General features: G+C 41.4%; 2 protein-coding genes across 2 annotated transcripts; one reads left to right on the top strand and one right to left on the bottom strand.

The window, feature by feature from the left end:
• Positions 1-62: 62 nt before the first annotated feature.
• mcf2a (MCF.2 cell line derived transforming sequence a) lies at positions 63-23,120 on the top strand (the record flags this gene model as incomplete). Its single annotated transcript, XM_079229194.1, has 30 exons — positions 63-177; positions 5,009-5,077; positions 5,187-5,301; positions 5,734-5,824; positions 7,217-7,336; positions 7,817-7,933; positions 8,247-8,396; positions 8,531-8,646; positions 8,752-8,866; positions 9,017-9,136; positions 9,466-9,657; positions 9,802-9,993; positions 10,401-10,572; positions 11,713-11,789; positions 12,298-12,383; positions 12,523-12,589; positions 12,758-12,873; positions 13,624-13,693; positions 13,799-13,891; positions 14,118-14,210; positions 14,584-14,709; positions 14,802-15,023; positions 15,972-16,064; positions 16,614-16,692; positions 17,793-17,853; positions 19,030-19,130; positions 19,541-19,653; positions 20,632-20,744; positions 20,948-21,051; positions 21,162-23,120. The coding sequence occupies 30 exons, from the start codon at positions 63-65 to the stop codon at positions 21,200-21,202; spliced, it is 3,339 nt and encodes a 1,112-aa protein (XP_079085320.1). The 3' UTR covers positions 21,203-23,120.
• A 379-nt stretch (positions 23,121-23,499) lies between these two features.
• Positions 23,500-27,028, bottom strand: f9a (coagulation factor IXa; the record flags this gene model as incomplete). The annotated part of the gene is made up of 8 exons (XM_079228626.1): positions 23,500-24,089; positions 24,568-24,691; positions 24,816-25,132; positions 25,213-25,347; positions 25,839-25,952; positions 26,206-26,230; positions 26,525-26,712; positions 26,956-27,028. The coding sequence occupies 8 exons, from the start codon at positions 27,026-27,028 to the stop codon at positions 23,500-23,502; spliced, it is 1,566 nt and encodes a 521-aa protein (XP_079084752.1).

Raw genomic sequence — 27,028 nt, 5'->3', positions numbered from 1 at the left:
AAGGCCCGGACTACTGTCGGCATTAGTTCCTCCAGCCTGATCCTGTGTCGGAGGAGAAGGGAATGGGCCCGGCCTCACTGCAGGAGGAGAGAGAGCCGGAGGAAGAGTCCGACAGGGAGATGGAGGGCTACCGCTGCCTTCTGCAGGCGGGCTCCCAGCTGGAGAGCACTCTGCAGCGTGAGTACACATGAGGCGGACTGTCCTCATTTAACTTCTGGTGGCCACGAGCAGGCTTTAGAATATAATCCTGTACATGCTCTGAAACTGTTTCCCATCACTGAATTTGGCATTGATGTTTAGCGCAGTTCAGCTGACTGAAACTTAAACACACTGGAGCAGAATGTCATCCATTTATTTTGATTTACAGTGTTCATTTGTAACTCCTGAGCACCCTTACACGAGGTAACTGGAGAACTGCACTCTGTATCTTAGTTTAGTCAGTTTTATTGATGTCCCAGTTCCTGCAGCTTTGCCCCAACACCGGGCCGTTGCAGGGATTATGTCAGCGATTTTAAACCCAGATGGACAGATATTTATTCATAGTGATAATTTGTAGCCTGAATGTCAGTAGAATGTGTGGGTTAGAGATCAGTGAGACAGTGATGGAAGAAAAATGCATGCTGCTCATGTCAATGCTTCTTCATTACAATGCAGCTTTCACTATTCAGGGTATGTTGTTGTGTCATGTATTGAGTTACAAGGCTAATAAACTGTCGACCTGTTTTTATTCTAAAGCAGGAACTGAATTTAGTACATCAAATGAAAAAGGTTATGGTCTTGTTGATTCAATAATGTAATAAACTTTAATACGTTTTTTGTTTTGTTTTTCATCCAAAAGACAGGTCATTTTGAAAAGCATCCCCAACAACATTACTCTCCTGGTTAGTCAGTCATCACTATGAAAGTGTAGACTGCAAATGGCAGAAAATACATTTGAGAATGAAGGCAAAGTGATGGACATAAATAGCACCTGATGTTATTGACAGCTCCGTGGAGCAGCTTCCTCCAAGCTAATTTAATTACTTTGGGATCTTGGCAGCCATGAGTTATTGTTTAATTGATGGGCTTTGCTACTTTTATGTCTCCTGTGTAACTGGTCTGGGGTCTGTAGGTAACAGAGACAAGGCCACGCCGAGTTTCTATTTATACCACGCAACGTTTTCCTTTTCCCTCTGTTTGAAATGTGAGCCTCTCTCTCTGGGTTTGTTCTAATCTGCTTACAGGGGATGTCGTGGTGAGCATGAAGAACACAATGCTGTATGAAACAATAACCATACATTCATCATTTACTTTATGGGTTATAGTACACTATCCTTGACGTAGCTCACCTAGTGCCCTCTCCCTTCGACACCTCGAATGTAAGAGCCTCACTCGGCTTGGCTCATTTAAAGAATGGGAGCATTTCAAAGTAAACATACAATTTACACAATACTCATGACACAGGGCCTTCCTTCTGTCTTGTTAGGGAACACCCAATAGAAAACTATTCTCCTTTTGAAGTACAAACTAAATCTTCTGTTTTTTGTCTGTGTAAAACCATAAACAAGTTCTCCATCTGGTACAGTATACCATGACAAATATAATTTCCTCTATGCTGACAGCAGTGTGGTAAATACCACATTGTCTGATAATTTGTTATGATCGAAAGCCATGTGAATCATTGTGAATCACCAAACAAAAGCGAATTCCTCTTTCCACTGGCACTTCAACTACACACTCTCACTCTGTTCACACTCTGAACTCTAGACTTCCACTGACCTTAACTCTTCAGCCGACACTAACTACTTAAACTTGCTGCTGTCAGTGCTTACATACCTGATTAACACTTCAATCGTTCACGTGCACACACTTCAACTATCTCCAACACTTTAACTGAATTGTATTGCTAAATTTTCAATTGGCGGATCAACTATTTTGGTCTCTTACACTTCAACTGACAGTTTAACTGATTTCAGTACTCATGCATTAACTGACTTTTCAGTTAAACTTTCCTGAAAGAGGACATTAATGCTTGTGATTCGTTCCAAACAATCTTTTCAGCTGACAGTGTGACTACTTTCCCCCTCGATCACCTTTTAATTCAGTAAGTAGCCTACAGGGCTTTAATGAAACGGAGACTTGAAATACTTCCAGAAATGACACATCAACTCCTTTAGAGCTTAAACATCGCTAACTAACATGTAAATAAATAACATTTAAATACATTTGATCTTATTACAATCTTTGCAATTTCATCACGAATGAGCACAGGAAGTTTACTTTTTAATCACTTGCGTTTTTTAAATAAAAAAAATCAGTACGATCAACACCAAACATGTAATAGTATATGACAGAAAGCCACATCCATCAGGATAAATAATGAAACACTACGAAGGCTAGCAGGCCATAACATTGTAAAAGCAAAAATACATCTCCCTTCACAGGACAAAATATTTTGATAATTTTGTGTCAAATATCACTGCAAAAACTACTCACTTTCTTCCAACCAAATACCCACATTACTATCATAAGGGCCGCCCGACCAAATATATGTGACGCTATTGTCTAGGGTTCTCTATCTAAGCCTTTCTGGCCATAAACCAATCTAGTTGTCATGTCTCACAGCGGGGGGACTACACAATTTTCTTCTACCCTTTTCTATCAGAATGCAGCCACCCACCACTTTAATCCCCTTAGCATTGCAAGCTTTGTTTAGCAAAATATCTCATGACCTAAAAGCAGTATGAGGCTAGGCCTCTGTGTGCTATGAACATGTTTGTATGTGTAAGAGGGGATTTCTTTCTCAGCAAGGGATTACATGTTCTGCTTTTTGGGTCTCTAAAAAAATCAGACTGACTACAACCTCCATGCTGGGTATTCATCCTCTTGACTCCAGCCTCTTCTTGCTCTCATTCTGTATGATTCACTAACATTTCCTGCACTATGTAAGTAAGCTGAGGTGCTGTACCATCAATTGGTCAGTATAGAAAATTATACAGCCCCCTCTTTGACGTTTTTCTGCACAGACCACTGTTGACGTCTTATGGTGCCCATACAATCTATACACATCCCTTTGACAACTCATTTTGTAGTGGTTTTTCCCCACTCTTAATTGTTTAAAAAGCCTTGTAAAATCCCCTTTTGAAAGAATAAAAAAAAAAATACCAGTGGGTGAATGCTTTTTATAGGAGCTTTATGTAGTAAAATCAGTGTAGATGGTTATCACTGTTTGGGCAACAGAGATAAGCTTTGTATGCAGACTGACAGGGTCTTAGAGTCCGGATCTGTTTGACTGGAAGCAAATCTCTGTTTCCATCCACACTGGCAAACATGATTCTTTCTCTTTGTGTAAGCAGAGGAGCAAACAGAGGTTATTTGGCTTTTGCCTGTGCACACCATCCTGCAAGTCACCCGGAAAGGTTGTGACGCAAGCTCAAAGAGAAGCACCACGTTTACCACTTTGATTACCTTTAACTGTGTATAATGTGTTTGTTTAAGTGAGTTATTTATGCTAAACTGCTAATACTGTCTTTGTTAGGTTGACAGGCTATGAGGCATTTCATGTGGCAGTATCCTTAAAAGAACCCAATCATGGGATGGGCTATAAATCAAGCAGGGAGAAGGGCGAGTACAGTTTGTCCATCCGTTTTCTTCACAGCATTGCAGTTTGCAGCGCAGGCTGCCGTTCCTTTGATCAGACACAGTAGAGGTCCGCAGTGTGTTTGTGCTTCAGTGTGCTCGACATCTCACTGGCTCTCACACAGTATGTATATATATATATATATATACACACACACACACACACACACACACACACACACACACACACAGTATATGATCCACAGTAAAATATGCAGGTATATTGCAGCTATCCCAATGGAAAATGTTATTACCTTGATATCTATTTGTTTAAGACCTGTCTCACCTTCCTGAAGGTCTTGTGACACGGGCTATAGAGTGTGACGGTAACTTTACCCTGGATCTGTGTATACACAGTCCAGCCTTTAGTCCTGCTCTGGCCCGGCTCTGCTCAGCTCCTCTCTGTTACAGACGCACATCAAATATTCAGCAGTTACCATAGAGCTCATTACTTGCTCCTGACAACCTGACGGACTCTGTTACTGCAGTCTACGAATGGAAAATAACACCTCCTCCTCTTTCTTACTTTGGCCCTCTGTCATCTTTTTATGACTTGTTTTCTCTTTCTCATCAATTAATTTGCAATGCCTCTATAAAATATGAATAAGGAAACAATTGATTGTGAGGAAATTGACTAATCTGTTGCGTTGACTGCTGAACATTTGGTTTTGTATGGTTTCAAATAAAAGTGAATGCCTCAAATACGGTGACATATCTGTTGTTGATAATTCGTGTTGGGAGAGAACGCTGGAAAGTCATATTAAAGTTTCCCTTACACTCGATAAAATAATCCACTACAGACTTGCATGCATTACATGTATATGCAAGTATTTCTTTTTATGGTATCTGTGCATTAAATCTACTGTAAATGTTATGTGAGCATGTGTCAACAGTCCCAACATGTTGGCGAGTCTGTCTTCTACACATCTGGCTGAATGATGGTGCACCAAAGAGCAGATGAAAGTCTCTTTTGAACTGCGCTATAACAGACCGTGTGCATTTATTGGCCACTTAGACAAGAACTCTAATGGCACCGAACATGAGACAGTGAATGAGCTAATGCATTTTAATGATGTCACAGTCTAATTTATCACAGATGCAGGATTTAGATCTACTACTGTATGCAGCACATATGCAGCATCTGCTTAGTAGTTATTAAAGGATTATATATTCTATAAAAATGTCTATTGTCAGATTACAGCGGATATGTGCGAGTCTCTGTCTTTCAATGTGAGCACTTTAATGCCAAAACGTCAGTGTGGTCGTCTCTGTTGAAAAGCCTTTGAAACGTTATTTAGGCCATCAAGTGACTTCATTAAGTAGGACTTGGTTTGTAGTGGAGACCCTTCGTCTTCCCTCAAGCCTTAATAATTTGTGTATTTTCTTTCAGAGGTGACTGTCCCTGTCAGCTTGAAGGAGGTGGGAGGCTACATAGAGAAACAGGTGGCATACCTGTCAGGTGAGGCCTTGTTTGGTCATTTCTTAACAGGAGTCACTAGTGACTAAAGTGTCCCACCTGTATTTTTATTCCTAAAAAATGAATTGATCTCCTGTATCTTTCTGCTCAGGGGGCCGTGGGGAAGACTCCAGCGTCATCATCACCCTCCCAGAATGCTCAGCTTTCAGTGACATTCCAGAGGAAGCTTTAGCCAAAGTCTTTACATACCTCACTCTCATCCCTCGGTGCGTCCTTCTTCATCTATTACTGTTTGAGTCTCTCTCTCTCTCTCTCTCTCTCTCTCTCTCTCTCTCTCTCTCTCTCTCTCTCTCTCTCTCTCTCTGCAGTGCACCAAAAGCCCAGTGCTTGTATTCTGAGCACAGCTGGTCTTCACTGCCCCTATAGTCTCACACGTCCTACTGATGCCCTCTATGTCCAATCCTCACTCTTCTGTGAGATTGGGAAAGTTTACATTGGATCGTTGCAGTGCATTTTGAATGATAAACAACTAATGTAGTTATAAAGCACCTATAAATTACATGATGCGACAAATCCACCTGGTCCTGATTGGTTATCCGTTCTCATTTTCCTGTCCTGATAGCTTTAAATCACCAAATCCTCACAGATTGCACATTATATCATTACAGCTGTATACAATTGCCTCATTTTTCTTGCAGAACGAGGCAACCCGGAGTCAAATTCATCATCATTTTAGACCGAAGATTGGATACATGGGCCTCGATCAAAACTGCACTTGCCAGGATAGCAGTGAGTTTCATTTTTTCCATTCCATTTCATCATCAAGGCCGCTTGTAACTAATCAATATTCTGACTAGACTGTTTAGACATTATATGTATAAGATGCATCATTGCTCGTGAGCTGCAATATGGCTGTATATGCACAGGCTGCTGTTTTGTTTATGAGTCGCTGTCCATGGTGCTGCAATACCTGGACAGCACCCATCAGAAAGTATTTTTTGCACACACACATACACACACTATAATGGTTTCTCGACTTGGTGTCAAGTTTCATGTGGTGTGTAGTTTGAAGGGAAGCGTAAACAATCTGTACTGAATGTTCAATCCCATATTGCTGCAAATGAATGAGTAAGCAAAAGCTGCGAGATGACGCGGGGTGCTGAGGTGAGGGGAGGATGAGAAGGGAGGGAAACATTGCAGTCAGCGCTGCCACCCTCCGTCTGAGAGGCAGCAGCAGCAGAGGCGCTGCGGCTCTGCGGGCCAGGCAGCCGGAGGCAGCTGCACACCGGAGCTTGGCACCGAATTTTTTTCCACGGGAGCTTACATTTAACCGAGATGGCGTCCGACACCATGGCTGATTGCTTTTACCGGCGAGGAATGCCGAAGATCCGCCGGAGCCCGGTAACGAGCTGCTCATTAGTTTCATTCACCGTGTGAAGAGTTTGGGTTGAAGTTTTTTTTGGAGGGCGGGCGGGTGAATGCGGCAGTGAATGCACCGTCTGTGTGTGTAGCACTGCGGACACGTCGCGCCTCTGCTTAGTCACGCGACTGGTGGCGCGTCCGTGTGTATGTGTCTTTATAATGCATGTTCATGTTAGAATAAGAAGCTTGATTTATGGACCCTTCTCGGTCTAGTTAGGACAAATGAATGTCAGAAGTTGCGTCACGTGCACGTGCACACACAAATAGGCGATGTTGCAAATAAATCCTGCTGCAGGGGATTCTTTTGGAAGTCCAAGATGTTTTTGGATAAAATGCGATTTTTTTCTTCTTCATTATTTTTAACATAATGTCACAGGAGTTATTTACAATTATCATCACACCTCCAGTTGGCTTGACTGTATACTGTTTGTTAAATAGCCTGTGCCGATGCAGACATTCCTACAGTCAGGAAACGACCTCAAATGACCTGAAGATAAGATGCAGTATATGAGATGTACAGTGAAGTGACTAAACACTAAATCCCTGAGGCTGTCAGTAATCCTCTGACTGACAGAATGGTCGAGACCTGAAGTCTCTCCTGTCAGATGTGGAGGATGAGAGCTTGCTTTTCTTCTCATATCTCATTGCTCGATCTCGTCCCATGCCAGGACTTTTAGTCTATGTTTCACCTTGAGTTGAGATCAAGTTTTATGCTGAATCCTCAACGTTGTGACAGTGAACCTCTCTTCCGTCCTCAAGGCCTCTTTTCCTGGGAACCTCCACCTGGTCTTGGTGCTCCGACCCACCAGCTTCTTCCACCGCACTGTTACTGACATTGGCTTTCGCTTCAGCCAAGAGGACTTCATGCTCAAGATGCCAGTAAGGCAGCTCCTCCTCAGTTACCAAACATGTCCCACATCACAACCAGGTACACCTCGTTCTTGTTACAACCCTGATCTCAATATGTTCTGTGGTGGACACAGACAAGAACACCTGTTGATTTCAGTTCTGAAACACATATTAGAATGAAGCGCGTTCCCTTAGGATGATTCTAATAGTTACGAGAGTCTACTTTAATTTGTGACATTAATATCTGTTTGTTATGCCATTTCCAAAGACTGTGAGTATTATGAACAGCCTGGTTTACATGCAAGTGGTTTTAATGACCCTTTAATGACCAATCACACCCCACAAAAAGACTTGCCCATACTACTTTTTCCTATTAAAAGAAAATCTGTTTTTCCAAAACACTAGGTAACGCTATACACAAAAGGAAGAAATTAAACATGCCACTCTCATAACTTTGCTTAATATACAAAGTGTTCCTTGTGAGGTCTCAGGTTTTGTCTGCACCTATAGGTGGTGATGCTGAGCTCTGTCACAGACTTGCTGCGCTACATTGACGAGAACCAGCTTACTTCAGAGTTTGGAGGAACTTTGGACTATTGTCATAGTGACTGGATTGTTCTACGGACAGTAAGCTACAAATCCATTCTGAAACACACTGGGACTAAACAATAAACAGTATCATTCTTAATCATCTTGTTATTTAAAAAAATAAAATATATATATGTATATATTTTGTATCAGTTTGCTTGAAATTCTGCATATATAAACATGAAATACAAAATGGACCTGTGTCTCCCTCCTTTATCCTTTCCCACTTTATATTTATATGGACACTGATAGGTCTTGGTGCCTTGTTGCTGTCTGAAAGGACATGGAGCCAAAGATTGTTCTCATTTCACTGGTCTGTGTGTTTTCTGTGTTTTATCTGCTTCCACTACAGGCTATTGAAGGTTTTGCTGTCACAGTCAAAGACATTGCACAGATGTTACAGGGCTTCGGCACTGAGCTGGCAGAGACGGAGCTGTGTGACGAGGGGAAAGCCATCGAGTACCTCCTCGAGTCCCACACTGATAAGTACAGGAAACTCAAGGCAAGGTTTCAAATGTTTTCAGACATGATACATTTATTATTACATCAATGATATTCATTCATATCTAGTTGTATTTTAAGTACTATTTTCAATGCTGTCAATTTATTATATGTAAATGTTCCTCTGTTTGACAGGATGCAATTAGGTCCGTGTCGAAGGAAGGTCGTCATCTTCTCGCAAGCTTGGAGACCTCCGGAAAGGAGGATGACTCCCAGTGGGACGTGAGGCTGGACTGGGAGACTGTACAGAGGTAAAAAAAACAAGTCTCACATTTATAATTTCCTCATCAAATTGTGAACCTCAAATACTTTACTGATTGCTGTAAAGATTGATAGTAAAGCCCTTCTGTTTTTAGGCTTCTTGCTCAGCTCAGAGACATGGAGTCAGCCTTCGATGGTTTCTTTGAGAAGCATCATCTGAAACTCCATCAGTACCTGCAGTTGCTTAGATACGAAAAAAGCTTTCAGGAGGTAAGGATTTCATATATTTGTCAGGTTTGCATGTATGCCAGTTTTGTGTGTTTGTACCCATATTTTCATACTCCTTAGAGAATAACGAGACATTGTCTTTAAACTGGTGTTTGTAGTATGTGTGTGTCTGATGGTGTGATTTATTTTTAGATGGAGTTGTGTCTGGAGCATCTGGTGGGTCAGGAGAGAGAGCTCTCCATATCCGTGGACACTCTGGCTCAAGCAGAACAGGCTCTCAAAAGGTTGGACAGTCTGGAATCAAATGCACAGGTCAATGGAGCCAATACCTGCAAATAACATTTATATAGCACTGAACCTGTACATATATTTCATTTCATTTAGCCGACACTTTTATCCAAAGTGATTTACAACACATTCATACACTGTAGGCACAGCTACAGGAGTTAAGCTGGGGTTAAGTGTCTTCCTCAAGGACACATCGACATGGGCTAGCGGAGCTGGGGATCGAACCGCTGATCTGCTCACCACTGGGCCACACATATAGTCTGTGCCAGAGGACTTGGAAGCCTCAGTGACCCCAGTGTGTCCAAATTAATGGACTCCTCCCTTCTTGTATGTGTCTTTGCTGGCTCTATCAGGAGGTGATGTCTCGAGCTCAGATCATCATCCTTCACGGACACCAGCTATCAGCGGGTCACCACTACGCCATGGCTCTTATAATGCAGCGCTGCAACGAGCTTCGCCACTTCTGTGATACACTCAATGCTGCTCTCAAGACCAAGCACACTCGTCTTCTGCAAACACACCAGCTGTTGCTTTGTCTTGGACAGGTATTGAGATGTGCATCCACACACACACACACACACACACACACACACACACACACACACACACACACACACACACACACACACACACACACACACAGCCCACTGATTTATTTACAGTGATACACGTGTGTTCTCCACCTTCAGGCCCAAACTTGGTGTGATGATGGAGCGTATCTTCTGGCAAATCAGCTGGTAGAAAAGTACCAGTCTAAGGAGGGGGCCCAGGCTGCTTTGAGGGACATTGAGAGGTTCCTGGAGGGGGTGCCGTCCATGCTGAGCTCAGGGCCTGACATTCTGGCCATGGAGTACGAAGCTGTCATCACACCTCAGCTGCAGGTTAGTGACCACAACAACATGTTATTTATATTTTTAGAGCGCCTACTTGAGCAATAAAACTGGTGATGCTTTTGGTGAGGCATCATGTGACCATATGTGCTTTTGGCCATAACTCAATAATTCATGTGCTATTTCACATAAATGTCAAACAGAATAAAAGGATGAAGGGATGACATTATGGACAGACATGGATTTAAACTTCACTGATTTGCGGATGCATAAAACCGCGAGGCGGTAACTCTAGGTTGATCTTGAGCGGTCATATGAGCCTGTTTATAAAACTACAGGTGTTAAATATACTATACTTGTTGCCATAATTTCCATTTCCATTCTCAATATCAGTGCGGTTTCTGCATTTTACATCACAACTGAATATTCTACCTATGTGCCCTTTTCTCTCTGTTAAGGCTCAGATAGGGAAAACGTTTGCGAAGCATTCAGCGGTGCAGCAGATGATCCAGAGCCGTCAGGCTTGTCTCAGGAAGCTGGCTGATAAACATGTGCGACCCATCCAACTGGTGACACCCAGGGCTGAAAACCCACCACGCTCCAAGTCCCCGCTCTTCTCCCCCAAACATGGTACACTGTCTACACACACATTGTGTCAGCTCATTCATTCACACTTTTAGAAATAATGCTTTTTATTGCAGTAGAATAACCAGCCTTTGTCGTCAGTGAGCTGCATATACAGTGAGCTTTCTACAAATCAACCAACTCCCTACCTACCCTCCCGTATTTCCCAGGGCCTGGTATGGGGTCTTGTCCCAGCTCTTATGGTCTGGCACTGTCCCTCCCCCATTGCATCTTTCTTTAAGGCACCATGGGTAAATTAACACATCACAGGGTCCCACTGAGTAAGCCTAAGGTGTTCCTGCATGGGCTTTGGGGTGAGAAGGTCACCTTTACAAACAAGCTAGAGCGAGGGTAGAAGGTATAATCAGTCTGCTGGGAAATACCTGACTGCTCTATTAGGCAGGATAGCTGCTATAAATGTGTGGCTCATATACATTAAAGAACCTTTCATCTCATTTTGTCTCTCAAGGGAAGGTGCACAAAGCTAACCACATACAGTACAGTGGCACCCAATTAATTCTGTGTCTATGTTTCTCTTTATTTTAATGTGTCTATTTCATCCATTGAAAGCTTCTCCATCCATTGTGTGTACATCCAAATGTCCATTCATTTCTTTAAGGTTTTGTTATCCATGATATGAAGCCATACTAATGAGGGTAACAAGACAGTGAATCAAAGTGATTATGAACCCCTTTGATACAAGGGACAGCAGCCATTTAAGAAAGGCTGCTGAGATGAAGGGAAAAGTGGTTCGCTTTGATGGATTGCATCCGGTACATGCATACAGCTACGCGCACGTATGTGCATGCGTACCACTGATTAATGTAACATGGCACATGCAAGGGCAGAATACTCGGATGAGCTTGGACTATCATGTAAGGATTCAGCTGCGAGGATCAAAAGGACACTGACAGACGTGCCAAACATTACTTTAGATCTTTACATACTGGTTCCAGGCCGCACCTTTTTAGAGTAGGAAACCTATTAGCATTGATTACCGGAAATGTCGCTCATAACTGATCAAGGTCATACAAAGGGCGATCATTTTGCCGCATCAGATCACATGGTAATATATAGTGGAAGTGAATTGCACTTTTAAGCCTTGATGAGTTACTGCTGCCACAGCTGACGTCGTGGCTTTTACAGGCGATGGTTTGAAGTTCACATTCGACCTCTCTCTGCCCGGGAAGAGAGCGTCCCGAAAGAGCCCCAACTCCAGAAAAGTAAGGAAATATAAAAAAAACAAGCTTTTATTTCTTTCTTTTATTTGTTTATCTCTTTTAGGGATGTATACCTATTGATGATAACCGTAATATTTAGATCATCTTTAATTAAATGTTGTTAATAATAATAATCATAATATTGTAATGTGTAATTAATCCAGTGCCTCAAACATTCATTTTATATATACAGTTATGGCTATAGTCTCTCTACCTCTCTACACTTGCATTGTGAGTGTAATTAATTTGCCCCAAAAAATATGAATTTGGCTGATGGCATTATACAAAAAAATAATAATAATATCGTTATTGTGAATACTTTTATCGACGATGATCGTGTCGTGAAAATCTGATATCATGACTGCCCTTATTTCTAACATCTGTGTTGAACCTCAAAAGGTTTATTATCTCATACATTTCTCATCTATGGCCCAATAATTGTTTCTGTATATTAAAATGTTCTCTAAGTCCAAATGGAAGAGTCAGTGTTGTCCATCTGTGGCGTGTTCAGATCGAGGTGATGCACGACTACCAGGAGAGCCGGAGCTGCGTGCCGTCTGGTCTGGATGGAGAGGACAACCCAGATCTATTGAAGCGGTGAGGAGAAGGCATCTGTCCACCCACCTCAGCACTGCTCTTGATGTTGTTTACTTCATGATTCTCTTTGTTCACTGCTAATAATGCCCCCTGGCTCTCCTCTACGTCTACTTCTATGTGTGTGGTGTTTGTGTCCCAGTCATGTGATGAGGGAACTAATAGAGACAGAGAGACTCTATGTGGAGGAGCTGCTGTCAGTTCTGCTGGTGAGAAAACGCCCTACTTTTTATATCTCATAAACATAGAAAAACCTTATGGTTAATTCTTCCATGTGTGTACTGTATGTTTGTTGTTAATTAAATAACTCCTGGTATAATTAAATATACACAAGCTATATATTTCCTTCATTATTTTGCTATGATTAAATATTGCAGGGATACCGGGCTGAGATGGACAACCCAGCTCTGTCGGGGATTCTGCCCTCGATCCTGCGCAGCAAGAAGGACGTCCTCTTTGCAAACATGCCTGAGATCTATAACTTTCACAGCAGGTAAGTTATCAACAATGAGTCACGTCACAAAAGTAAATATGCAAACAATTTAAAACACACTATTGTAAGAAGACAAACATGGTTCCAATGTACACCGTCAGCAATATATTGATTTGGTGGTCCATTGGTATGTAGTTTGACACATTTAGAGAGTATTTTAGAGAGTTAGCTTTGAGGAACTACACTTTTATTAATGGTGTTACACTATTCCACTGATCTGCAGGTTGCGGTAACACTCCAATACACGCAGCAATGTGCCAGCAAAGGAAGGGAAAAAGAAGATGGCAAGCTAGTAAATAACTGTAAACAGATCTAAAAAACAGTGTTTATGAGGAAGGAAATGCACGTGACACATTTGTAAGGATACACACAGTGTGTAGTTGAGAGTAACACTGAAAGGACGCGTGTGGAGTTTTTTTTTTAGTGTTGGTGTTCTACTCCTCTTAAATGGGCCTTCCTGCTGAGGTCCTTGGCTCTGTTTGATGAGCCAAGTGAGAGCCACTGATAGCTCAGGCAGTTTCTCTAGTGTGACCTTGTGATATGCCACAGTTTCAACCAGCTCTTTGGGAAAGGGAATGCACATATAGTACAACCAGATGGCTTTGTTAAATATATTTAGTTAAGTTATTTCATGGATTTGTAGATTTATAAAAATAAAAGGCTTTGCATAAATGCAAAAAACTGGAAAGGATTAGTCAAATGAGGTGTTTGAGAATTAATTATTGACCTTTGACCTTTCTGGGAATGCAGGGTTTTCCTACAGGACCTGGAGGGATGCCTGGAGGCTCCTGAAAGTGTGGGAGCCTGTTTTCTGGAGTGGGTGAGATGATACATGTTATGTTGTGTAGCTTTTTTACATTTTGATCATTCTTGCATAATTTCTTGCCACATTTGTCGAACAAATTTCTCTTTCCTGTCTCCCTAGAAAGAGAGTTTCCAAATGTATGAATGCTATTGTCAGAATAAGCCACGCTCTGATGCGCTGTGGAAACAATTCTCAGACTGTGGCTTCTTTCAGGTCAGTTTTGCCACGATTTCATTTTCAAACGGCAATTTTTTATGATTTGTTTACTGTTTTGATTTCATGTAAAAAAGTTTTACAATATTTCAAGTACTGTAAATATTTGTTTCCTACAAAAAGATGTACTTCTACAGTTCTAGACTCTTTTTACAGTAACAATTACAAAGCTGTGATCTGTCATTGACCAACACATTCATTGTTTGTATTCATCTTTCTTGTGAAGGAGTGTCAGAAAAAGCTGGAGCACAAACTGGCCTTGGATTCCTACCTTCTGAAACCAGTCCAACGCCTCACCAAGTACCAGCTGCTGCTTAAGGTTAGACAGATGGTGTCATATCACAAACATACACACGGACATTGCATTGAATGTGTTGTAACTCTGTTATGTTGTACATTCTGTACACATGACATCTGTTACAATTCTGTCCATTCTGGGAGAGGCATCCTCCTCATTTGAGCTCCATAAGTTTTCTTCCTTTTTTCTTCCCGTTAAAGCTTTTTCTTCTTCTTTTCTTTCCTGAACCCATGTGAGGTCCCGGGACAGAGGATGTCGTATGTGTTCAGATTGTAAAGCCTTCAGAGGAAATTTATTTATTTTTTTTCCCACTAGAGTGCGCTGTTTAGCTACTGTGTTTATTTGTGGTTTGCATGTATTTTCCTACACGTCTGTTTTTTGTCTGTGTGTCCAGGAGCTTCTAAAATACAGTACCGATTGCAAAGGGTCTTCAGAACTGCAGGGGGCCTTAACGGCAATGCTGGACCTTCTCAAATCAGTCAATGACTCCATGCACCAGATAGCCATCACAGGATATGAGGTAAACTCGAATCAATATTTTCTACGTACGTTTTTACAGAAAATATATTTCCAGCAGAGGCTCACACATAAAGTCCTCTGTCCGTTACGCAGGGGGACATTTGCGAGCTGGGCCGTGTGTTGATGCAGGGCTCTTTCAGCGTGTGGATCAGCCATAAGAAAGGCCCCACGCGCATGAAGGAGCTGGCTCGATTCAAGCCGATGCAGAGACACCTCTTCTTGTACGAGAGAGCTCTGCTCTTCTGCAAACGGAGGGAGGAGCACGGAGACGGCTGCGACAAGACGCCCTCGTACAGCTTCAAGCACTGTCTGAAGGTTGGTCTGTGTCTTTGTATGTGTGCGTCTGAGAGGAATACACCGGCAAATTATTTAGGATATGTTATAAATGTATTACAATCTCAAATGCATTGAGTGGATCAGTTATTCCAGTACCCCGTGCCACTATGTAAGCATACATTAATGTACATTATATTGAATGACAGAAAGTGACTAGTGGGAAAAAATGATATCTTGTGGCAGCTTTTAAGCTAAATTCTTTGTCATTTTAAATTAGCCAAGATTACGTCATTTTTAAGTAGGAAAAAAAATAGCCTTTTTATCAGAATGCCTCTGTACGTGTAACATGTATGCAGTTTAAATATATATTATAATATATATAATATTTATTTATACATTACACTTGTGACAATTATGATTTAATTCTTTAAAAAACTAATGTATTGCTCACCATGTACACTATTGGGTAACAGGGCTTATGTAGAGTTAAAAAGCACAATGTTACAATAACACTAATAACTTAATATCACGGTTTATTTCATTTGTTAAAGTTCATCATATACAATCACTCATGTTATTGTCACTAACATGATCTATAATTAGGTTTTCGCACGACGTAATGAAGAGAATTATCTGCTGGAGACACCTAGTTCATGTCGGTGTCGGTGTTGTTAACTTTTAACGCGTGTAAGTTGCCAAGCTGGCCACGGAACCTGGTGTATTCCTAGAAGACATCTTTTGTTGTCTGTGTTGATGTGTGGAGGGTGTCCCAGTCGGTGTTTTCACCAACAGCTGCTGCTCCTGCTCTTGATTTATTATTGAGGATGTGAGGAGGAAGCAGAGACACAGCGGAGGTGTGTGTTTGTGTGCGTGTTTGTGTTCTGACAGGACAGATGTGTTACATGATGTAAGTCTGATGTATGATGTGCTGCTCGTCCTAATGCTGTGTGTGTGTGTGTGTCGTAAACAGTGTATGTCTCTTGGCAGATGACTGCTGTGGGGATCACGGAGAACGTCAAGGGAGATGTGAAAAAGTTTGAGATCTGGTACAGTGGCAGGGAGGAAGTGTACGTGGTTCAGGTGAGGAGTCGAAAAAAGTAGTTTAAATACAGTACATCGCTGGTAATTTATTACTTTTACTGTAGTCCCTATTAACTATAGAGCTAGACTTTTTTTGTTTTTGTCAAACAAAAAAATGGGAAAAAAAACATGTAATTCTGTCTTTTAAAAGAAGCGGAATATCTTTGGGTTTTGGGCTAATGGTCATCCTCTGGGGAAGTGTGATAGATATTTTAAGACTTCAATGAAATGTAATAGATGAAAGATGTAACTTCTAAAATGTAAATAGAGGCCTAACAAAAGATTGCAACATTGTAGCTCGATAGCTGTATATACAGACTGTATATAATATATACAGAATACATTCCTTTTATTTCAGACTCATAGTTCCATATAGCAAAAAAATACAAATACAACAACAATATATAAAATACAATACAATAACCTGCCTAAAGTCTACTCATGAAAATGAGCTCATTATCTAACTCTGGCAAATTTACATCGAGGTGGAAACTTACATTTTGGTCGATGTGTTCTTGATAATAAAATCCTGTACCTGTCGTCTCTCAGGCTCCCACAGTGGAGGTGAAGATGGCCTGGCTCAATGAGCTTCGCAGAATCCTGACTAACCAGCAGAAGCTGCTTCGAGGTCTGTGAACAACTGAAGTTAATGTGGGACAGAGAATCGCAGACCCAATCCCAGTCTCCACACTGTAGGGCCGTCCCACTGTCAAACCGTCGAGTGTGTGAGGGCTCCCTCGCAGACATTTTTAACCCTTTTATAAACACTTTCCGTAAATCCGCATTTCTGCAGACTTTGCCCAAGGGACTTACCCACAATTCATAGCAATGTGACAGTAAACACGGGGTGACCAGTGGAAGCCGGAGACGTAAAAAAAGGTAAACAAAGAGGACGCCACATGGGTGTTCAGCCTGGAATATTACATGTACTCAGAGACATTAAGAATTAAAGATGTAACATAAACACACATGAAATCAGAGATTATATTACACAGATTTATTCATCAAACATTTCATTTTCTCATTGAAGCTGTTTTGACAAAAACAAGTAAATTGATTATTTGAAATTATCGCTCATCTTGTGAGGAAAGAGCCCGGAAGATATTCAAATCATAAAATAAATACCCACAATACGCGTGATATGTGCGCAGCAAAGTGCTGTCCCATTTGTATTTACACTATTTCAAGCCCTTACAGGTGACGTCAGTAAGTCCCTGAGGGTTCAGGGTTTAAGGCCTTAGGAGACGCTGGGATTGGGCCTCGTGCAAAGGCCCACTTACTAGCTTCTGAACTCCATGACACAAACCACAGACAGCTTGAGATGTGTTTGAAAGCTCTGTCAGTGGAGGTTCGTGCTTTGATTCTCTTCAAATTATTCTGCTGACAAATTTAGATAGATTGTCTTTACCATTCCAGGAATTAAATCAGTTTTTTCAATCTCCACATATTCATATCACAAGAAAAACGATGGTGGACATATTGCCATATATACTCATTCATGCCCATTACTTTATCGCCACAAACACTTACACACACTCACGTTTATTCACACACGTCTATACAGTGTTCAGTGAGGGATTTTATTTCAGGCTGCTTTGGTAGAGTAGAAGGGACACAACTCCTGACAAAGCGGGCCCTTCTGCTCAAAACTAAAATAAATATTAGTTTGAAATCAACTGAAAACTTACACTGAAATTTAAATACATTGCCTTGTTTCTTTTTTCACAGAAGAAGCGTATCAACATGGCCAAGTGGGACACATGCAGCTTCCTCCACCACTCTCTGAGAGGTCGGTGTCTACAGAGACAGTAATTACAGCTTTGTGTTAGGTGCATGACTGTAGGCTATAGTTACACAAACACACAAAACACACACTTTTATTCACAGCACTACTATCTGCAATACAGAGTTTTCATATTAGATCACAGCTTGAGTGAATGTGACGATATCATCATGCGTTGCCATGGTAGAAGCTTTGTGTGTAGTGAGAGCGGAGGCAGGCCCCGTTCTGTCCTCTGCTGTCTGGTTGCCTATCCCCACTCCTCCCATCCCCCACCTGCAGGGGCATGCGGCCGTCCAGAGTACCCGGGGGCTGTCTGCCGGGGCTGGACTTTGTCTCGCTGTCGGCTGACGTGTTTCTGTGCCTACGTTCCCGAAGCCCTCGTCCCCGGAGCCCCCGGCAACGGCCCCGGCCGCGCCCCCGCCACCGCCCCCAGCGCCACTGACCTGCTCTAATGCTCAGTGGTAAACTCAGCCTGGCATGAACCACCTGGCTTGGGGACCAAAACCCCGGGCTGCTGTGTTTGCATACTGATCGTCACCTGCACGCTCTTTTTATCGCCTCCATCCTGGTTCATCTTCACTTCCTCCCCGCGTTGAGAGGCTGAGTCTCAGCAGCTCCTCCATGGCATTTCTAACATGGTATCCAAAAACAATAATTTCTGCATTTCAGATTCACCATTTTGCATGTAATGCAAAAAGGGTTGAACAAAAAGACGAGTTTGGGTTTTCATTCCATAAATATTCTTAATTTCCTCATGACAGCTAGTTTTAAAGATTGTTTTTGAGATCTAATCAAGCGACTGTATGAATTGCTTTCCAGAAGCATTCTTACTAAGTGACCAAATCTCTAAATTTGGATCTTGATAAATCAAGACCAGCTATTCCTATGTGTGGACCATCAGTGGGTCTGTCAGTCCTCGTCCATACCTTTACAGATACGCTTGCACATGGCTGATCTGTGCTGCTGGCTGGTGCCTGAAAGGTCATGTCTGTGTGAGAAACAACAGGACAGAGTTGTTCCTTGACACTGATCTGGGGCCAGCTATAATGTTGGAGGTATGGATCAGTTTCAGGAAGGGAGAGCTGACCCTAGATTGTGTGGCTGAGGATAACATCTATCCTGAGTGTGTCTGCTGACCGCATTAAGCGTTTGACACATGTTATGTTGTGTTGTTCCCCCCAGCAAACAGCAGAGTGCGTCAGTGAGCTCAGAGGACCCTGAGTCGGGGAGGAGCAGTCCAGACCCCCAGCCTCACTCCCCTAAACGCCAGCACAACCGCAAGAGTGAGTACACATTGTCTATAGAAATGTATTCCACAATCAAGTAGATACTTAGTAACTACATCACAGAACATGCAATGATAATTGATGCGAACCCTACCCTACTTTTCCACAGTATTGTACTGCTGTCGCTGAATTTCTTCATAATGTAGATATTTGACTTTCCCCCCCTCAGCAGTTCAAGTGTACTTTGATCTGATGAACCAGGTACATCGAGGAATTTTGGGGGAAAAGGTCCAACTACTGAGATTAGCTTTTGATTCAACGTTCTTGTTAATCTCCCAGTAAGTGTCAAAGGGGTCTTTATAATGTCAATATAGAGACTAAGTATCTACATGGTGCCTAAGGTGTAGCGTTTGGATGAACGCTTTCATCAATACATGTAACAACCCTAAGAAATGTGTGTTCCACAGGCTGGCCCGGGGCTCATCACTCGGTAGACATCTGCGAGGGTCTGGAGGAGTGGTCTGGAGGTCGGGACGCCTTCCACCCATCTGACACGGAGGAGGAGGCTTTACTGCAGCTGGTGAGGCCGACGGCGGGAGAAGGAGTACTCTTCATTGACATTAGAACAAGTAGTAATGCATTGTTGAGAAATAAGTTAAATATATATATATACTTAATGCATTAAAAGTACTCATTATACAGAGAGATGGTCAGTTTCACAGTAATTTATACTGTATTACTTGAGTATATTTAACATTAATGTTAAATCAATCAATGTAGTGAAGTAAAAAGTATAATATTTGCGATATAGAAAAATATATTCCTTGTTAAAGATATCTGCTGCTATTAACAACTATCACCTCACAGCAACATGCTTTCCTCTTCCTCTTCTTAACAGAATAAAGTCCATATTAGTGGCTGGGAAATTGCTTCTGTGATGTAATTTAGGGTGAGGTCACATTTCATTCCTGCCTGATTATTTTCCAAACCAACTTCCTCTTTCCAATTTAGAAATACTCCAAATGTGTAATGTCTAGTTTTATTTTTATGGATATTCAAAAACCGGCAAAGACATGTTCTTTCATTTCAAACATGCATACAGTTTAAAGTATCTCAGTTTAGCAAACAAATATAAACAGGATACTCCTAGAGTCAAGTTTAAATGAATGCTCTATTAACAGGGTTATTTCTCCTTACCACCATGTCATCTGAATCACTTGAAATACTTTGAGACCCTCACTTTTGATGTACTAGACTAGAGTGTATTCTTTGCAGTTTACATACTCCAGTATGACTTTAAAAAAACAACATAATATACTATTACTTTTTATCGCATACAATTCTATGATTTTGTATCTGCTTTTTTTTTTGATACTATATATACTATTACTTTTTTATGACATGCTATTCAATGACCTTTTTTACCATGCTTTTTTTTATTTTAACTTACTATACTGTGACTTTTTCATGAGGTACTCTACTACGACTTTATGTGAAATACTTTACGATTTAATTTTGATGGAATACTTGTCTTTACTACGTACTTTGTTGTGGTTAGTCTCCAGGTAGATACAGGGCTTTGGCTGACTGCCTTCAAAATGGACCAGACAGCATCACCATCAAATGTGGAGATGTCATCCAACTACAGTTTGAAGACAACAAGGGACGCTGGTGAGTTTCCAGCCTCAACGCACATAATGTGAGATGAACCAGTAAGGGCGGCCTTGTGATCAGCCAAACTATCCCGAAAGAGTACAATACAATATTTAGCCAAAGTAGCTACATATGGTACTGAAAAAAGTAAAAGCACAAGTTTATTTATCTAATTTCCATCCCTTTCTTTTCACCCTTTCCTGGTTTTCTTCATCCTTCAGGCTGGTAAAAAACCTGAGCCGGCGACAGGAGGGCTTTGTAGCAGTTTCCAGCCTGCAGCTGATTCTAGTCGACAGCAGTCGAGGACACACATCCAGACTGGGGGGTAAAGAAAAAACACGGTCTTCCAAGATGACAATATAACGCTGAGCCATACTTATTTATTTTTTTTACTTTGATTATCCTTTTTAGAAGTCTGTTTATTTTTTGTTGTAGACCCCTGGAACCTGAAGGCAAGAAAGCTCAGCTCCCCGTAGAGAAGCAAGCACAGAATGTGAATTTGGCATTTACCTGTGGAAGAGAAAGAGACAGAAGGAACACGTTGAGCCATAGCTGTCTCATAACTGATCAGCCACCCATGCCTCACTCCCTTGGAACGTCTGCTTTCTCCAGCACAGATCAATCCTTAAAGAAAGAAATGTGGGAATCTGCAAACCTGATTTTCTTCCAGCTTATGATTGACAATCTACTGGGCCGGTGTTTTGAGATGCTGAAGGTGTGATGCAGCACCAGTGTAAAGGCTCAGGAATTGTTTTGCCCTATTAGACAATCAGAAACTGAATCCTAAATCCTGATCGGTCTTCCTCTTTTCTGATTGCTGAGGAGAATCCATCTGCACGCACATAAAGTCAGGATGTGAGGTTGCTGCTGTAGCGGTTTGTCAACTCACAATCTGCGGACCCTTCCTCATTCCAAATAGTGTTTGAGATTCTAGTATCTCAGAGTGTGTGTTCCTGTTTGTCTCGGTGTGTGCTGGATGGATGGGAGCCCAGGGTTTTCCTGAAACATTTCTTAAAGCAGAGATATTTGTACATATACATCATTTTTAACATTTGTTGTACCTTAGTGTTTCATCTTTGTGTAGCTAGTTGACATTTGTCCATTGAATCATTGTATTTTTCTTAAATGAGACGTTTCCTTAAGGCACCACTCTTCTGTACAGTCTAGGAGTTAGAATGCCAAAATGTGCCATGCCATAATGCCTTTTTTATTCCTGCTCTTTTAGAGTCTCTTACATGTACTGTTTGCAAATCAAATACTCTGTTACTGCTTTAACCTGACCTCATAAATATTCAAAAGGCACTTTAAAATGGTGGATGGACAGGAGAGACCAAAACAATCCATCTATTGTCTCCGGAATGTGTGCTTTTCTGGCTGCTTTACCTCTGTTGTTGTGTATTATCTCTTAATCTCGTACTCATGCTGTTATGAGCCCTGACTTTAGGAGCATGCAGGCAGCAGTTGACGATGTCATAGCAATGATGGTGACGTAGGACACAAGCAGACATGATGAAGATTGATGGCAGAGGAGAAGAAGCAGAGGGAGAGAGGGAGATTATGCTGTGAGCCGCTCTACCACAAAGGCAGATTGTTTTCTCCTCACCATTACAGCTCAGTTAATCTCGGGTTCCCCATTAAAAGGGATCATACAACCAACATGAAATAGACCCTCTGTGTTGAACGCTTAATTAAATATTGATTGCAGACTTATATGAATTTACCACATCAAATCGAGACCCAGTCAGAGGGCTGCCTTTGATTCACTATGTTTGATATGGAAATGAGTCTAGATAGCAGCAGGGACTGCTTCGCCCTACACATTTCCTATGTTGTTAATTTATTTATCTTACTGTCATGTTGTTCCTTCATATTGTGAGGTATCTGTGCAGCTCCGAATGAAATTATATTTCCATATATTTAAAGGAGCTAGGTTAGGCTGCACATCAAAAACCCAATGTATTTATTTGTAGCTTATTTGACAAAATCAGATGATTTCTTTGTCATGTTAATCCAAAATGCTGCAGATTTTGCACAGATTTTCCAGGTTGGAAAACAAAACAAAAAGAAATACTGCTTGAATTATTATTTATCCTGATGAGCCAAGTAACCTGAGTTTGTTGCTGAATGTTTCTTTAAGAGGAAAATGCATGGCAACTGAACACTGAGCAGGTTTGTACTGTTAGACAGTCACTGTTCTCAACTGGCTTGCTTTTGTACAGCTTCAGTTCTGTAAAAATAATAATTATTCATTGCAATAATTGCTTTGGTAATTGAAATAGTTCAATACGTATTTCACATGATGATATGTTTGACTGAAAACTAAGACCGTGCTTTTTCATGCACGCTTATTTCTGTATTTCTGTTTTAATGGAAGCTAACTTGTATAATAAAATCAAGCCGACTTTCTCTGTTTCTGTTACTCAATACCACTACTTGTAGAACATGTATTTACCAGCAGATGGGAGTGATGTGCTTTGATGTAATTGTACACAGTCAGTGCATTGTAGATATGATATGCTTTTAATTTCATACGGTATAGAAAGACATATCATGAGAGTATCTATACAACGTCTTAAACATACCGATATCTTTTTTTCTGCATTATTTATGATGTAGAATGCTCCTGGTTTGGTGGAATTTAATAGTCATTCAATAACTGTAAATTACACATTATGTATTTTGTTGTTGTTGTGTATATCTAACTAATATCCTGTGAAGCAGAAAAAAAGATTTGAGCATCGTTTACCCGTTCTATTCTTAACACCCCAAATCTCTAAAGGTCAGGGTCAGGGTCTTCCATATCATTTGCCAGTTCAGTTAATCCCATCACATGGTTTATCCAGCCATAATAAAGGGACACCCGGGTGTACACGCCATATTTCCCCTGCTTCGCACATTCTTCCCCCCAGCTCACAATGCCTGTGAGGAACCACGTGTCATGGATACGGTTTGTGTGAGGACCGCCACTGTCCCCCTGACAGGCATCTTTGGCCTCATCCCTGTATCCTGCACAAAACATGACCGGAGTGATCCTGGCACTGCTGCGCCGCTTACACTCTGTCCGATCTGTGAAGGGAACCTCGACTTTCTGCAATGTCTCAGCTTGGGATCCGAGGAAGCGCGTTCTGCCCCAGCCGCTGACCGTGGCCGGGGAAGCCTTCTTCACTAGTGCCTCAATGAACGCCATGGGCCCTATGCAGACGGGTCGGACTTTTGTGGTGAAGATGATGGGGCTTTTGAGGTAGAGCAAGCCGATGTCGTGGTTGTACGTGCTCACACTGTCATTGTAGCGAGGGTGTAAGTGTTTCTCCAGCACGTCATAATCCTGCTCTGTGTCCTCGCTTATGGAGATGCTATGCTCCCCTGTATGGGTAGAGAAATTAGACATAACTGAATCCCTTTATAGATCTACTCTAAAATAAAACATATCCAGTGGATGTCTCAAAGCAGATGGCAAACTAATTTGTAAAGTGTAATAAAACACATTCTATTAAGAATTATTTCAAGGACTACAATAAACAAAACTTTACACTTGGACTGCATGCAATAACTATAATTTTGATAAATCAGTTTGTCTATAAAGTGCAAAAAAAGATGACGTCTTGTTTTGATGCACCAACAGTCCAAAACCCAAAGATCACTTTACTTCAAATATGACAAGCAGCAAATTCCTCGCAACTCAGAAGCTAGAATCAGGTATGTTTTGCTTGATTCAAACAATTTATCAGTTATCAAAATAGATGACAAATCAATGTATCTCAAACTCTGCTTTACATGGAGCGCCATCTGGCCTTAGCTGAGGTGAAACTACCGTAGCGTAGTTGGTGGCGGTGGATCTTACCTACTCGGATGAAGAAGGGGGCTGCTTCCTCCATCAGGCAATGAGCAGCAGTGATAACCCACCGTTCGCTGAGAATGGAGGCCCCACAAAATAACATCCCGCTGTGTCGGTCTACCAAGGCTGCCTGAGGAAAAAAGGGGTAAAAAAAGACTTTAATAGCAACAAGAAAGTAACAGCTGCTGTTCTTCTCCCTCTTGTATTACAACAACGCCTCACATGCATCAAATACTTGTACTTCCATACAATACCTGCCATGGGATCTCTCCTGGGAATACCACCTCACCACCTACGATGCGTTTATAAGGCCGAGGCGCCTCCTCAGTTGGGACCTCAGCATCGCGGTAAACCCACCAGTGCTGTTTCTTAGGAGGTGGGTTTTCTACAGAGTCATTTGTAGCAGGAAAAGGCACTGGTGTACTGGCTGGAGTTGAGTAAGGGGATGTTGTAGTGTTGCTGCTGGTCAGTGAAGTGTTCTGCGTGCTTACATCCCCATGGCGCAACAGAGACCTTGTGGACACTGCATTTCTTACCTCTGTCAGGGCAGTTCTGCCACATGGAAATTCAACTGGTGATGTGAGAAAGGAGGAGTCACATCGTGGAATTTAGCAGATCATTAATTAAGTAATTCTGGATATATATCTTTACCTTCTGGTTCACAGTTAAACCCGTCCTGCAGCAGCCTGTATCCTCTCGCACAGGAGCATTTTGCTCCAAAGGTTGCCATTGATTCACAGAAGTGCATACAGTCTCCATTGTTCACATCACACCTTTTTGTTATAACTGAGGAAAAAAAACCCACATCTTTAATTAAAACAGACCTTTTTTTGCACAGAACAAGGGTTGTAAATTTTTGTCTCCAAACACATTGAGTACATTATAAAGGGATCTCTTGATGGCCAGCATGGACATGAGGAATGATTACAAGCACTACTTGTCTCAAACTATTGTTTTATTACTTTGAAATGTGAATCTATCCTTAAGAGCACCTATCACACTGTCAAATAAAGGTGTGATTCATGTAAATGCAGTCACAAAGTGAGGACACTTTGACTGCTACTTTCAGAACATCCAAAAATACAAATAATCTAATTTTGGGACCTGGAACTAGACTGACGCTGCAAGCCATTGATTTAAATTAGAAACAGAAGAAGGGGAAACATTATTTCTGGCTGTTTATACTTTGAGACTAAGATGTGATCAGATCAGATATCATATTCTCAGAAACATTGGATCATGTAACATCAAAATGCAGCCACAGAACTTTCACTTACCGATCTCACAGCTCCGGCCAGTGAAGCCAGACGAACATGTGCAGGTGTAGTAGCCGAGGTGGTCTTTGCATGTCCCTTCGTTCAGACATGGCCTGGATTTACATTGATCGCCATCTAAAGAAATGCAGGCAGTCAGTCATCTAATTACCTCATTTGTATACTACTTTTACAAAAAAATAAATACGGAGAAATTATTTTATGTTAACATGTTTCTCTTCCTCCTTTTTTACCGAAGGTTGTACAGTTCTGCATTACAAGAGAATAACGCGAGTACGATAGAAGCACTGAGACAGAGAGAAAACTATCACCACTATGATATTTTCCAATTTCTGTTTTGGGAAAAGTCTGTTATTAAAGACTTTCTTACCTATGTATCCCACCCAGAACTCCATCTGAAAGAAAGAGTAAAGTCTCCGGTGAGTGCAGCCAGTAAAAGATAGGATAATATATTCCTTTATTAATCCCGCAGTGGGGAAATTGCAGGATTACAGCAGCAGATGGGTAAAGTGCACAGAAGAGACACATAGTAAAACAAAAAACAAGTAATATAAATAAACAGTAAAACAGTAATAAAAACCAGTAAATAATCCACAATAGCAATATCATATATACAGACAGAATATAATGTATTTATTTATATTAAAAACAAGAAAATGTAAAGACAAAATGAATAAAGAAATACCCACTGTCTTTTGATCATCCTCAAAGAACTCCCTGGCCTCTTCCAGGTCACACACTTCCTTTAGACATTCTCTCTCTAAGTTGCCTGGCAGCAGCTCCTCAAACAAACCGTTGTTGTAGCGTTTGTGTCTCCTCAGGACGCTGTCGGCTTCCTGACCGGACAGGAACACCGGGCCTGAGGCTGGAGCTGGAGCTAGATGGAGCAAAGGAAAACATAGTTAGTGTTTAAGAACCTTTGTTCTTATAATTCACCATCACAACAAATATGTACAGTGCAGAGATATTGCCTTCTATATGAATAAAGTAAATAAAAAGGACGATACTCCACCTGGCACATGCACTCACAACGCTCTAAAAGTAAGACTGCGGAACTAAAACAAACCTCAAGTGAGAGAGAAATTATTTAAGAACATCATACAGACAAAACATAAAGTACCTCCATAGCCCAGCTGAAAGTCCAAAAGCAGCAAACATAAGTAAGATAAAGAAGCTAGTGCTATTCCAAACAT

This window comes from Taurulus bubalis (genome assembly GCF_910589615.1).
Source record: "Taurulus bubalis genome assembly, chromosome: 13".
In the NCBI taxonomy this organism is placed as follows: domain Eukaryota; kingdom Metazoa; phylum Chordata; class Actinopteri; order Perciformes; family Cottidae; genus Taurulus; species Taurulus bubalis.
The sequence above is the reverse complement of the archived record's forward strand: the minus strand, read 5'-3'. Positions and strand labels throughout refer to the sequence as shown.